The sequence below is a fragment of the Muscardinus avellanarius genome, assembly GCF_963383645.1.
Source record: "Muscardinus avellanarius genome assembly, chromosome: 8".
In the NCBI taxonomy this organism is placed as follows: domain Eukaryota; kingdom Metazoa; phylum Chordata; class Mammalia; order Rodentia; family Gliridae; genus Muscardinus; species Muscardinus avellanarius.
Genome location: NC_137794.1, coordinates 82,687,542 through 82,701,684, shown reverse-complemented (window position 1 = coordinate 82,701,684; position 14,143 = coordinate 82,687,542). Strand labels below are relative to the sequence as shown.

The 14,143-nt window shown below is 34.5% G+C and overlaps 1 protein-coding gene across 2 annotated transcripts in view; it reads right to left on the bottom strand.

Moving 5' to 3' along the window:
• LAMA2 (laminin subunit alpha 2) overlaps nucleotides 1-14,143 on the bottom strand; it is a gene marked incomplete at both ends in the record, with an annotated part of 652,317 nt that overhangs the window by 184,093 nt on the left and 454,081 nt on the right. For both annotated transcript variants that reach the window (XM_080699817.1, XM_080699818.1), the window contains one exon: nucleotides 9,227-9,361. In XM_080699817.1, the coding sequence (XP_080555943.1) occupies nucleotides 9,227-9,361 (135 nt within the window). The remainder of the gene's footprint in view (nucleotides 1-9,226; nucleotides 9,362-14,143) is intronic.

Here is a 14,143-nt window from a genome sequence, read left to right as displayed (position 1 = left end):
CAGAATAAGAGATATTGCAATGATATGCCTTAAGACACTTACATGAGAAAATAAAAGTCTCAGAGTAGTATGCGACTATTTTGAAATTAAAATTTGTATAAAATGAAATAATATTCAACATGGTACAATCATTCATACAATAAAGACTGAGGAAGACCTACCTGCAAGGCACTGAAAGGATCAAGTGAGGGAACAGAGATGAAATAACATCCTACCCAGTTTCCCTACTTTAGACAAAATGTTTCAAAAAACTTTACAAATAATTACCATAGCAATGAAAATATGACATTCAGTGTCCTATAGTAAAAATGTGATACTTGATTTTAGGAGTTGAGAAAAAAAGGGGATTTAGAGTTATGTTTCAGCTTTAATTTACAAGACAGGATTTGGAGTGGTCAGAACAGTAACTTACTTCTTACAAATATCATTTTAAAAGTGGAGAAGCAAAAAATTAGTAATGAAATAGATGTACATATTAGGTAGTTGAAGCCACAGAGCTGTCTAAAGACTCTCATTGAACTTGGGTGACATCTATCTGCTGGGCTTTTTGCTTCTGTCAATATATCATGAAGAATGTCTTTTGTTTTCATCTTTGTATGTCTCTAATGACATACAATGCTTGTAGAGGATGTGTAGTCATTCGTAACAAACAATAACTGAAGTCGCTATCACTAGAAACACTGCCATGGAGTTTAAATTCTTTCTGGAATTCTTAATGCTCTCTCTGAGAGGTTCTGCCCTTCTCTGCAGTGAAACCATGATACCACCACCATTATTTTTTTTCATAAAAAAATTTTTATTGGTGTATTGTAGTCATGCATCTTAATGCAGTACAAGATGGTAGAGGCATGCATGACACATCACTCATTTAGGCCTACCCCAATTCCCACCCCATTCCCCTCTTCCTCCTTCTCATGTGTGGCTTAGTGATTGACTTTGATATGTTTGTGAATGTACATCATGTATATTAGGATATTTCCCTCTTCCCCTCCCCCACCCCCCTCACTTAGGTCACCAAATTTGCTCATCATTTTTAGACCACTGGCCTTTTACAATTCTGGTGGTCTATTTCAAAATACACTATGTCACTTGCAGAGGCATTTTACAACTTAATGTAAAATGGATTTAGTTTTCCGGTATGACAGGAAAAAAAAAATCAGTTCTTCTAAATCCCAGCTTTGAACTCAGGAGATGATAGCCCCTACTTTTAGATAAAAGAAAGCTTTCATGGTGCTCTTGGGGTGTCCTTACAAATGATTCACTAGTGCACATTTTCTACCCCTCTGACTGTTGGTTAAAGCGACTCGACACCTAAGTTGATATCCTTGCCTTGCCTCCCCATCTTCTCCAGCATCTTTATTCCTTCCTTCTTGGTGTGTTCCTATTAGCATTTGAACTTGGTCAAGACTTTTCTATTTTACAAAAAATCTGTAGGGTCTCAGTTCCCTTGACAACTTCCATCTGATTTTTGATAATCTTTGTAAAAGCATTATTTACATTCCTTTTCTGTTTTTTCATCTCCTTCTCATGCACTCTTTGAACAGTCTTTTCATCTTGCCACTGCAGCATGCATAATTCCAGGCTTATACACAAGACCTTTGATGCTAAACTGAAATTTCAGACAATAATCAGTCCTTATGCTATGCGAATTTCCTGTAGCAACTCATACTTTTGTCTGCTCTTTCTCTGAAATTTCCTCTTTCCACGATTTCTTTAATAGTACATGGTCGGTTAGTTTTTCTCCTCTACTGATGGCTCCTTTCCTTATTACCTTTTTTGGATTCTTTTTTCCCCTCTCAATTTAGTAAGACTACTTTCAATTTGGTTGCCATCATTTTTTATACCCTATACATTCTGTCTTGATTATTTCAACCATTACTATGACTTTAGTTATTCATGTGCCCCAAACTATAATTTATATATCCCATTATGGATATTGCCAATGAAACCCAGACTTATATTTTTATTACTTCTCTGACAGATCTTATTGTATAACATGAAAATACCCTGAATTCCAAATGTCAGTACTTGAGCTTATCATCTGTCTTTCAACCTCCCAATACTGCTGTGTTTCATATTTCAGCTTGGATCATTATCAACCATTCAGGTGACCACATCAGCACACTAGAGCTCTACCTATTCCAGATACTTATTTGTTTACTGTTGCATAATTCAATTTTTCTCTATCTCTTAATTTCCTCCTCTGTGTCTTAATTTCCTAGTTGCTACTATTTTTATCTGGCCACTGTCAACTTTCACCTGGATTATTAGAATAGCCTCTTCACTAGAAATCCTGTTTCTAAGTGTTTTCATTCCATTATTCCTCCACACTGGAATCAGAAGGACCATTTTGTACAGCATATCTCGATGAAAGCCTACACTACATCCTCACTCTGGTTAGGGTGAATTGCAAACCCCTTAGATAAGATCTTAAGTCTGGCTCTGCTTCATTCTCCAACCTTACCTCTTCCATTGCTCCCTTTGCACACTCTTCCATCCCTAAGAACATGCTTCATAATTATGGAAGTTAACATGTGCCAAGAATATATGATATACTGAACAATAATTTTGAGTATTTGTGTCTATAATTAAATCACTGAAAAATGAATCATTTTATATGACCTAAATGTAACACTAATAACAACCAAAATACTTAATATAATCTTTCTTACTAAAAATATGAAGATCAAAATATAGTATCATTTTATTATAATTGCATATTCATATGATTTCTTTACAGAGTAAGCAAATATTTTAACTTTCTCTGGACAGTCAATCTTTCACAGGATTGCAAACATAATATACTTTGTTAAGTGAATCAAATGTCTTGGTTAGATTAACAAATACAACACAAAAATCATGATGGTATTTTTTGACATAGGGCTTTCCTATGACTTTCCTATATGTTTCAAAATAGATAACATAATATCTTTTCTTTTATAAAAGTTAGCCTTTAGTGAAAAATTCTATATTTTGGATGTCTAATGAGAAGTTTAATTATATTCTTAAGGGTGATACCGTTAGAATTTCTTCAATAATAGATGAAGTTTTTATATTTTTTGTACCCGAGAAAACTGGGGATATATATTTCTTCTATAAAAGAAATCTAACATTAATATGGTATTTAGAAATCTAACATTAATATGGTATTTTAGACCTAAGGTGGGAAATTACTTAATCAAATTTTTTTCCTTATAAGAATGCCTGATATAGTTTCCTTGAGATCATTAAATGCATTAATTCTTAGAAGGTAGCCCTTATCATTCTTCATACCTAAGCTATTATGTTTTTATTAAGCTGTTTGAAAATTTGTTTCACTCTAATTTTCAGTCAGTGATCCAAATTCTGCCTTCTGAAACTATGTAGATTAAGTCTAATTCTCATTTCCCAGAGATGGCACTAAAATATCTCAGATTACGATTACATCTTAAATCTATTTTTCAAGCCAAACATTTTAACAATCTTAGTTATTCACATTTTTTAAAAATATAGTAGTTTATAAGTCTTTACCTGTGGTTTGCAAACATATTGAGTATATTTTCTTCCTTGATTTTGATCTTGTACAAATAATAATGCCCTATGTTGGCACCTAGAGAATCTGCAATTAAGTAAAGCTCCAATATCATGTGAATTAATATAAAGTGCCTTTGTTCTTTCTTTAAATACTAGAAATAAACTCCAAGAGGGCAAGGCCCATACAGTCCATATCTTCATATTCCAGCACCTGCGATAATGCTGGCATATTGGAAATAACTATTAACAATGGACATCGAAATAAATTGACACGTGAACTAAGTTTTAAAACTTTTTCTATTAATTTTATATCAATTATGAATCATAATTCTACCTGTCAGGATCGTTTATACTATCCAATGCATTAGGCAATATTTTCAGCTTTATGTCTGAGTCTTATCTAAATCATTGATAAATATTTTGAACACAACAAACTCATCCTCAAATTCTATGCCTTATTTTTGGTGTCATCTTCAGAGTTTATTTTAATCATCTTTTTAGTAACTTATAGCTCATCATCCTATTAACTGGCTAACACTGTCCATGTTAGCCTTGATTTGTGAGGCTATCATAAACATTCCATCAAAAACATAGTTAAACAATTGTTTGAATGATAGATATGGGCCCTTACTACTTTTGACTTAAGTAAATTATATATTTTTATATCAATTCATAATATATAATAGAAGAAAGTATCCTGTATCCCTCATAAATGTATTGTAGAAAAAAATGAGGAAACTATAATAGTGATTATCCTGGTCCTGGTATACACATTGGGTTGGGCCAGCGTAGCTTTTATTATTTTTGTTGAATTAGAGATATGATAAATATGCTATCTGAGAAATTTGATATCATATTGATATTGAGAAAACTAGGGCCTCATATATAATGTATATATCTTTAATAATTAGCTTGAGGTATAAGATTTTCAAAGAATTTATTCTGATTCTTAATGAGAACTACTATTTTCCCTATAGTTGATAGATACTACTTATTCTTACATTTCACAGAAGATGAAATTCAATCTGCTTCCTGTTTTCCATTCCTTTATAAAACCTGGAATGATATTTCTTTGCTTTCTATCCTGTGATAAATTTTATATTCTCATGGTTTCTCAAATATTTTTCAGATATGGTTCTTAATAATTTTTCTAGATTTTATTCATACTCTAGGATAAAATTCACCTGGGCTTTCAAAAGCAAACTTATGTAATCAACTAAGAGTGTATTTAATACTTCTTAGATTGGAGGCAGTATTTCATAGTGGATTTAAAAAATGATTTTAATAGTCTTGGGTGAAGGCATTATAGGTTGCTTAAATTTTCTTAGCCTTTATTTTCAGAGCTGTAACAAGATGCTAGTAATCCCTATTTTGGCAAAGTTGTTAGACATATTAAACAAGGTTTGCATTACATCTTAAACACAGTAGGTTAGGTTAGAGTTAACATCTATTTACTGAAGAGAAGACAAATACATTAACCACAGGTATTGACAGTATTTCAGGTAATGGAACAGATCCATGATAGAGATTCATTTTTTTCTTTTCCTTTTAAAATAAGAATTATGGTAGAGTGAAAATGTTTTCACCAATAATTTGATATCTAAAAATATAATTTAAGATACTGGATGCTTCTACATTCCTTTGTGAAAAACAAAAATAATACTGACAATGGGGTGAAGTGATGACTAAATAAGAATATCCATCCATCCATCCATCCATCCATCCATTCATCTATCCATCCATCCATCATGTGACCCCTTGTGTACGTATTCATGAACTGGCTAGTGTTAATTCACTTATTCCCTTCTCCTTCCCCTATTTTAGGTTCAATATCACATAAATTTTAATTCACCCATTTGAAAAAAAATTTTCTTAAGGAGCAATATTTACTAGATATTGCCAATAAATGATAGTGTAGAAAGTACAGACTTTATTAAAACCTTGGATGAAGCAACCATAGTTTTCCAGATGTCACTAGGAATTTTAAAGCGCACACTTAAACAGTGATGTTAATTTTGAGGAAATAGCCTATATGTTTTTCTATTGTTATGTTTTTTCTCCACTCTGTTTTTGAAGAAAGATATGAAGAAAAATAATAATACTCAAATACCATCACACCGAGGATTAGGGCTTAGTATAGTCTGATTGTGTCATTTCCAAATTCCTATACTGAAATCCTAACCCCCAATGTGATGGAATTGGGTAGTGGAGCCTTGAGAAGTGATTAGTTCATTAGGATGAAACCCTAATGATTAGGATTAGTACCCTTATAAAAGAGACTCCAGAGAGCTAGCTACTTCTATTCATACATTCGAGAGAACACCAACAAACAGCATCATCTAGGGCTGAGACAGGGGCCCTCACCAGAAATTGCTGATGCTTTGATGATGGGCTTTCCAGCCTTGAGAACTATAAGAAATAAATTGTTCTTTATAAGTTACCCAGTTTAATGGTATTTTACAGTACTGAGGATTGAACTCACAGGCATTCTAACTCTGAGCTACACTCCCAATCCTACTTTTAATTACTTGTTTTGAAACAGAGTCTCACTAAGTTTTGGAGGGCCTCACTAAGTAGCTGAGGCTGTCCATGAACCTGAGATCCTCCTGTTTCAAGAGTACTGGAATTATAAGCATGTGCCCTTATGCCTGGCTATGGTATTTTGTTATAGTTGCTTAAACAAATAAGACAGATAGTGCCAGACATAAAAGTGTTTTTATACTTTTTGATTAATTATCAACTGGTTGGCTCTGAGACTATAAATGGTGGATAATGTGTGGTGATTATAATTGTTATGGTCATCTTCATTCTACTCCTTTTGTGTAGTTTACCATCTGCTTAAGCAATATTTTAAGCCTTTGATTGAGTATTTCAGGAAGTCCTTACAAAAGTTCTATTAGATGCTCTTATTATTTTCAGTTCATAAGTACGGAAACTTAGATCCCACTGAACATAGAGAATTAGACTAGGATCACACAGCCAGTTGGTGGTGAAGTCAGGATTTGAGTGGAGGCAGTTTGATAGTAGAGTCCATGCTGCCACTGTGCCAAAGCAAAACCCATTGCATTATGAAATGGATGTGAGGTTAAAATGCAATCCATAGTCCCCACAGAAGAGAAATCTGTATGCTTCAGTTTCCCAAGTTACAGCATGGGAGTTATAATAGCTATTTCTTATTTGCCTTTGGGCCTGTTTCAAAGCTAAAGTTGTCTAAATTCAAAAGTTGTTAGTTCCCTGAAGGAAAATATAAAAACTCAGAGCATAAAAATTTATGCTAGCTGTGGATGTTTGATGAAGTATTTATTTATTTTTTACTTCACCTAGGGATTTCTCAGAAAATAGACCTGCTTTGAGGAGATGTCTAAAGAACAAAAAATAGCAATGATAAAGAAATGGTTAAAAGAAGACAATATCTGGGTATGGTGGCGCACGCTTGTAATCCCCCTGCTTAAGGGGTGGAGAAAGGAGGATCGCGCTGGTTCTAAACCAGCCGCACTGGCTTAAGAGACCTTGTTTCCAAAAATAAAATAGGTCTGGGAGTGTAGCCCAGAGGTAGAAGGGCTTCCAGGAACCCCAGTATCACGAAGAAGAAGAAGGAGGAGGAGGAGGAGGAGGAGGAGGAGGAGGAGGAGAAGAAGAAGAAGAAGAAGAAGAAGAAGAAGAAGAAGAAGAAGAAGAAGAAGAAGAAGAAGAAGAAGGAGAAGGAGAAGAAGGAGAAGAAGGAGACAATTTTTATACCAATAAAAATGAAATTAGATTGTATCTTTTATGCTTATAAATTAATCATATGTAGCAAACTTAACCTTGTCAAAATACATCCGTAAAACTGTATCAGAACAATGTGTTTAATTCTCACTTATGAATGTATAAATTAATCCCTTCCCTAAAACTATGAATCTTATATGCAAGTAGATAATAAATATCACATTAAACCCTAATAGCAATTATTTAAGGAATTCAAGGATAGTTAATATTATTCATTCATCTAATAATGCCATTTTTCATCTGTGTGAGGTGAAAATACTATACCAGGTCACCTCTAACATGTATTTTTACCCCTATTCCACCCTCCACAATTATGCATATGATAAATTTCAACATTTTATCCTGAGTGAATGAAAATATCTTTAAAAATAATAATTGAGCCAGGCGTGGTGGCTCACACTTGTAATCCCCATGCTTGGGAGGCTGAGATAGGAGGATTGTGCTGGTTCGGAGCCAGCCTCGCTGGCTTAAGAGACCCTGTTTCCAAATTTAAAAAATAGGTCTGGGAGTGTAGCCTGGAGGTAGAATGGCTTCCAGGAACCCCAGTACCACACACACACACACACACAAAAAAGACAAGAAATAATTTTCTTAAATAATCTACCAGTATTATACTTTATGGTAGAAGACAATATATTCACATTAAGATAAGTAATAAAATAGAGATTTTATTCATTTAACATTTTATAGGAGACTGAATCAATAAAAATAAAAATTATTATAGGATATAAAGCTTCTGGCAAGAAGAAACATAACTGTAATTATTTGAATGTAATATGAAATAACCATAAAATAAAAGTATTTACATGTAAGTTTAATGCAATTTCAACCAAAATTATGGTAACTTTTTTTTTTTTTTTGGTGGTACTGGGGTTCCTGGAAGCCCTTCTACCTCCGGGCTACACTCCCAGACCTATTTTTACATTTTTATTTGGAAACAGGGTCTCCTAAGCCAGCGCGCGCGGCTGGCTTCGAACCTGCGTGATCCTCCTGTCTCTGCCTCCCAAGCGCGGGGATTACAAGCACGTGCCACCACGCCCGGCAAAATTATGGTAACATTTTATAGGAAGGGATTGAAATAGTGAATAAAAATGTCATTTGAAAGAATATGAGTATCTTTTTAAGAAAAATTAGAAAAAAGTATGAGGGGCCTTGTTTTTCTACATACTATAACTTACTCTAAAATGAATGTCAGTAGAATATGTAAAACAAAAAATTAAAAGGTAAGTAAAATAGAGTAGATGATCCTAAAACATTTTAATATTAATAAGATAAGTTTGTTCCATTCAAGTATGGTGATGGTGCTCTTGAAGAGCAGAGGACCGTGCCTTGAGGTTGATAGTGAGGGGCATGGACACTTGCTCTGCCTACTGGCTTAGTGAAATGCAGAGATTGGAGGAAAACAGTGGCTACTATTTAGGAGGGCTGCAGGGAGAGCAAACTGCAAGGGAGAGCAGGTTTCAATTAGAGAAGACAAACTCTTAGGGTGAGAGGGGATTATGGGGGCGGGTTGTGATGTCTAATCCTGCACTTCACAAGGCTCAATAGAAGGGTTTCAAAAGAAGATGAGGAAAGGTGTGTATGTCAAAGGGTGGGGGAGTTAATGGAGATTAGAGTTTAGGGACATGTAGTGATAGGGTGAAATTCTTACGATGACTGAAATACAAAGGGCAAAAGACATGTGAGACCTGACTTTTCCAGGTAGAATAATCCTCTAAGATGCATCTTCTATTTCTCGACACAAACAGTGACTTTTCCAATTATTACTTTTTCATTACTTTTAAAACTGTAGAATATGGCAAATGTCTTTTTTTCTGCAGGTTTTACTTTACACACACACAATTATATGCTTCCTGCAGATAAGCTGGCCTCTTCATGTGATATATATATGAAAATATATAGACAAATGTGCACATTGACCTTGGCCATGAAAGGCTCAGGTGCCTACCTGGCATATGGATGTTTCGGGGTCACACAGGCTGCTGTGTCCATTACACTGACATGGAACACAAGTGCCCAGGGTTGGTCCAGGAGTGCGGCCACCAGGCTCAGAACGCAGTCGATAAAATCCTGGGGAGCATGTCTGCAAGAAAAGGAAGCCAATTTGGACGGACAAGTTAGAAATTTTTCCTTAGTAACACATACATTCTACAGTGGTTATTAATATGAACTTCTTTTTCCCATGTGTGTGAGGGCAACACTACTTCCAAACACAAGTACCAATTTTGATAACTAATATATATTATTGTTGAGTTTCTCTTTTGCCCATGGATGCAGGGAAGATCCACATATGTTAGCCAAGGAATATTTTCATTTGCATCTACAGCTCTTTGCCTGAGAAAGCTTCTAATAGTCTTTTTTTTCCTTGAGAAAGAGATTTATTTTTAACTAACACTGTCATCTGGACTAACAAGAAAATTTCAATGTTCCTGACAACCTAAAATCTGCTTCCACTGTGCTTGATGGATAACTAGCAAATGTCCAGTGAAATCCAAAAATAACATTAAATAAAAAAAATGTCATGGATGCATTTTTATATTGATATCATTTAAAGAATATAAAACGAAGAAATTCAAATAAAAAAGCTACACATCTTAAAACTATTAGGCCACCAATAAAATTTATCTTTCCATGATCTAAAATTTTTTCACTTTGCAATAAAAACTTGCAAGCCAATGGAAAATTGCTGCCTTAAACTGACATATGTAAATTCCAGACTTTTATCTTCATTCAGGAAGGTCCCAGCTCTAGAGAGGATGATCTTGTGTCCTGGGCTCAGCACCCTCATATTCATCAGACACGGCTTCATTTCTGATTACGAAGTAGGAAGCAATTTTTTAGATTCCCAGATTATAAAGGGTATATTGTATTACCTTGAATAAGTAAAATATCTTTTATTAAAATCTTATTTCCATCAAAGGAAGAAAAATGTACAGCAAGCAGAAGAAAGATGGGATTAAGAACTTCCTAATGCCCCCATATACTTTTGGTTCAGGCTTAAGTAGTCCAGAGTGAAATACACAGAAGCTCCTTCAAAAAAAGAGGAAATGATCGTGATCAGTACTCAGCACACACCCCCCTCTCTGTTTATTTTGATTTGGATAATGTGTACCTCAATTAAACACTTAATTAAGAATCTCTCTGTTATTATCAGCCAATAAAAAATTCTAATGAGATTTAATAAGGGACCAGCTTAAAGCAAACTAGTAGAAAAAAACTGAGTAGAATTCAAAATATTTTGCATTTCATTTGTCCTACCTATGGCAGGCACAATCATATATTTCAATATAGTTTATTCATATTACTTAAAATCAAGGTTCATTTTTGCTATTGTTATTAAATAAGAGCTAGAAATTAAAGTTGAGAAATCCATTTAAGTATAACTACAGAAACAACCCAAAGTGTATTTAAATGTAGTTCATAGTGTGTATCGATCCAAATTGTCAGTGTGCTGACTACTAAGTAATATTAACTTCTATTTACAAGGATCTCATCCTTGAAATCTGTAAAGTGTTTCTATTTTATTGGTATATTTACATGTGTGTGTGTGTGCATGTGTGTATGTGTGTAAAATTTACACAAATTAAGAGGAAATTCCTGGCTCCACTTTATATCTCAAACAAATGTTTTTTTATTTTATTTATTTTATTTTATTTATTTATTTATTTATTTTTGGTGGTACTGGGGTTCCTGGAAGCCCTTCTACCTCCAGGCTACACTCCCAGACCTATTTTTTATATTTTTAAATTTGGAAACAGGGTCTCCTAAGCCAGCACACGTGGCTCGCTTCGAACCTATGCGATCCTCCTGTCTCCGTCTCCTAAGTGCGGGGATCACAAGCGTGCGCCACCACACCCAGCTATCTGGAAAGTTTTTAAACACACTGAGTTCTACCCACAGTAACTCTAGTTTATTTTTTTAATATTTTAAAATGAAATTAAATAGCGAAATGCCATGCTTCAAGCTCTTTGGGTTGTTTCCATTAGACTTCAAATAATATCTTTATCCACAACCCTTGCCTTCTAAGTCCTTCTCGCTCTCTTGGTCCTCTATGCTGTCTACAGCTTCCCCCACATTGCCATTGCCTGGCCACATCAGTGTCTTTTTGTTCTACAAAATCGCCCATTTCATTTTTGCCTGAGGCCGTTGTACTTGCTGTTCCTCTGGCCCCGAATGTTCTTTGTGTGGTATGCTTCTTTTATTTCTTTTACACTCTGCAAATTGCAGGAAAAAAGTTACTTTCCCTGACTTCCCTGATTGAAGCTCTTCTGACGTGACTCAGTTTCCACTGATCGGATCACAAAAGTTGCTGTCTTCACTGTTTGCATCTGTACGTGCTATCATGCTAGACACTCACTATTTGTCTCCGCTGACTGGTGTGTACTTTTATTCAGGGCAGAGACCAGTATTTCTTTCCCACCATATCCCCACTGTCTATAGCAGCATCTGGAACAGGGTGGCCACCCAATAAATAGTTATTAGTAGATGATTCTGGATGCCTGGGTGTTTTTTTTAAAAATATATTTTTATTAGTGCATTGTATTTACCCCATTATGATGTATAAATACATTAACTCTAATTTAAGTGGTAGAGTATGCCCAGGGTTTGTTTAAAAACTCTTCTAATGACTTCCTAAGCATGACAAAGGTAAGACTCACTGCATGTTCCTCCCCTTGATATAGATGGGTGCTTTAAAATTACATATACACTCCTTATATATAATAAATATGGAAACTATGGTTTTATTTTATTTTTTGTGTTACTGGGGATGTATGTTTTTCAGTGTTAGTTTTGTCTGAAGAATGTGACAAGTTATCATCTTTGAAACCTTCACCTTTTCATCCCACAAATGAGCTGGCATATTAATTCAGATGACTCCTAAAGTTTTTTCTAACATTTTAGATTAATATGGTATCCTGCTGGATTACATTTCTAAGAGTTAGCACATAACAAGAAACCATTCCAAAATGCAAGAATTGGAAACTTAAAACACTTTATAAAAGCAATGTGACCTATTTATTCCATTTTAATCTCCTCCTTTCCTGAATCCTTTTGTATTTATTCTTGAAGTATATTCAAGACCTGATGTTTCCACTTGGAGTGAACTGGGGCAAAATTCATGAGAATAATTATGTTTGAACTGAGACAAAAAATAACTACTTCATAAAATTTCACCCCAAATTCTTTCCAGAACACAACAGAGAATTAAGTAAAGCAAATAAATAAGCCTTTCCTGAATTTATTTCATCCTTTCTATCTCTAATTCAAACTTTTCCCAAGTTCTCTTTCCATATACTGAAATTATACATTGCTCAATTTTTGTTCTGCTTTCCTCCCATCTTGACTTTCATAATGAGATATCTATTAAAAATATTAGAATCAAATGTGTACCAAAATTCAGAAAATTAGGAGAGAATAAATAATGCCGAGAAAACTTACATCAACCCTCTAGCTTCACTTGCTTTTAGCTGGTTTTAAAAATCACAGATTCTTGAGGTCAAGCAAATGATCAATAAATTATTAATTTCCCACTAGCTTTGCAGTAGATGGCACCTTTGACTGAAGCTGCCCGATGAGTTAAAGCTGTTTTGAGAAAGTTGTCTTTCATTATCTTCCCCTGTACTTGGGTGAAAGGTAACTTCCATTATCTTCCCTGTTCTCCAGAGAAGGACGCTTTAACTTAATCTTACTGATTAACTTAGTTATGTCTGGGAAAAGAAACTAAAAAGACATGAGTCACAAGACCTTCTAATCAGTAACGTATTTTTTTTTAGATTTACAGAACCCTGTGAAGAAAATAGTAGAAATATCAGCTGGTGCTGCAGAAGAGTAGACTACCTTGGCACTTGCTATTTGGTATACGTTCCCTCAAGTCCCTATGTCAATCTTGCACCCACAATCCATAAGCAAGATGATCTTTGTTGGCTCCATCTTATTTGGCTTGCTGGATGTACAAATAAATATTTGTCCTTGCCCCAACAACTTATCCTATAGTCATTGTCCTTTTCAAGTGGGGAGAAATTAACTTGGGTTTGGCAACACCCTATTTCCTCAGAATTCAATAATTAAAAATAGATACTTGTGTTTCAGTCCATGAAAACACTCTGTCTTGTATCATGGCAAGGGCTTTGCAATCAGGCAAATTTTAGTTCTTGTTCTTCCACTTAACTGCATGGGATTTTTGTGCAGATTTCAAGTACTACAGCCCTCAATTTCCTCACCTGGAACAGAAATAAGGATCCTGTATAATATACTAGTTGAATGTAAGTCTACTTAAATCTTGGAAACTTATTTAAGTTCAAATTGCAGTTTTGTTTCTGTCTTTCTGAGTGACCACAGGCAAGCTCTCTGTCTGGGCCTCCATTTTCTCATCTATAACTTGGAGTTCATAAATCATACTCAAACATGATTGTGAAGTGTATGAGAAAATGTGCTTGAAATTGCTCAGGATCCAGTAAGCACTCAATAAATAAGTTATATTTTTTGTATAGAGGTGTTGCAAGGACTAAATGACATAAATCAATACAGATGTTTCTATCACAAATAAATTTTAGATACAGTTGCTGAGGATAAACTAAAAATAAAGGCAACCATGATTGTGTTAAATTGTATCAGAAGGAAAATGAAAAGCTATGACATTTACTATGACATATTTTGTTCCTCAATATTTGTGTGTATAGGCATGTGCCATTTGATCATATTTTAGTCAACTATAGACAATATATACAATAGTGGTAACCATTAGACTATTTTGCTTGCTGATGACATAGCTGGCTTAGATTATGTGAATATACTCTATGATCCCCATGTAATGATAAAATTGCCCAATACTATTGTTCTTAGCACATGTCCCTGTTGTTAAATA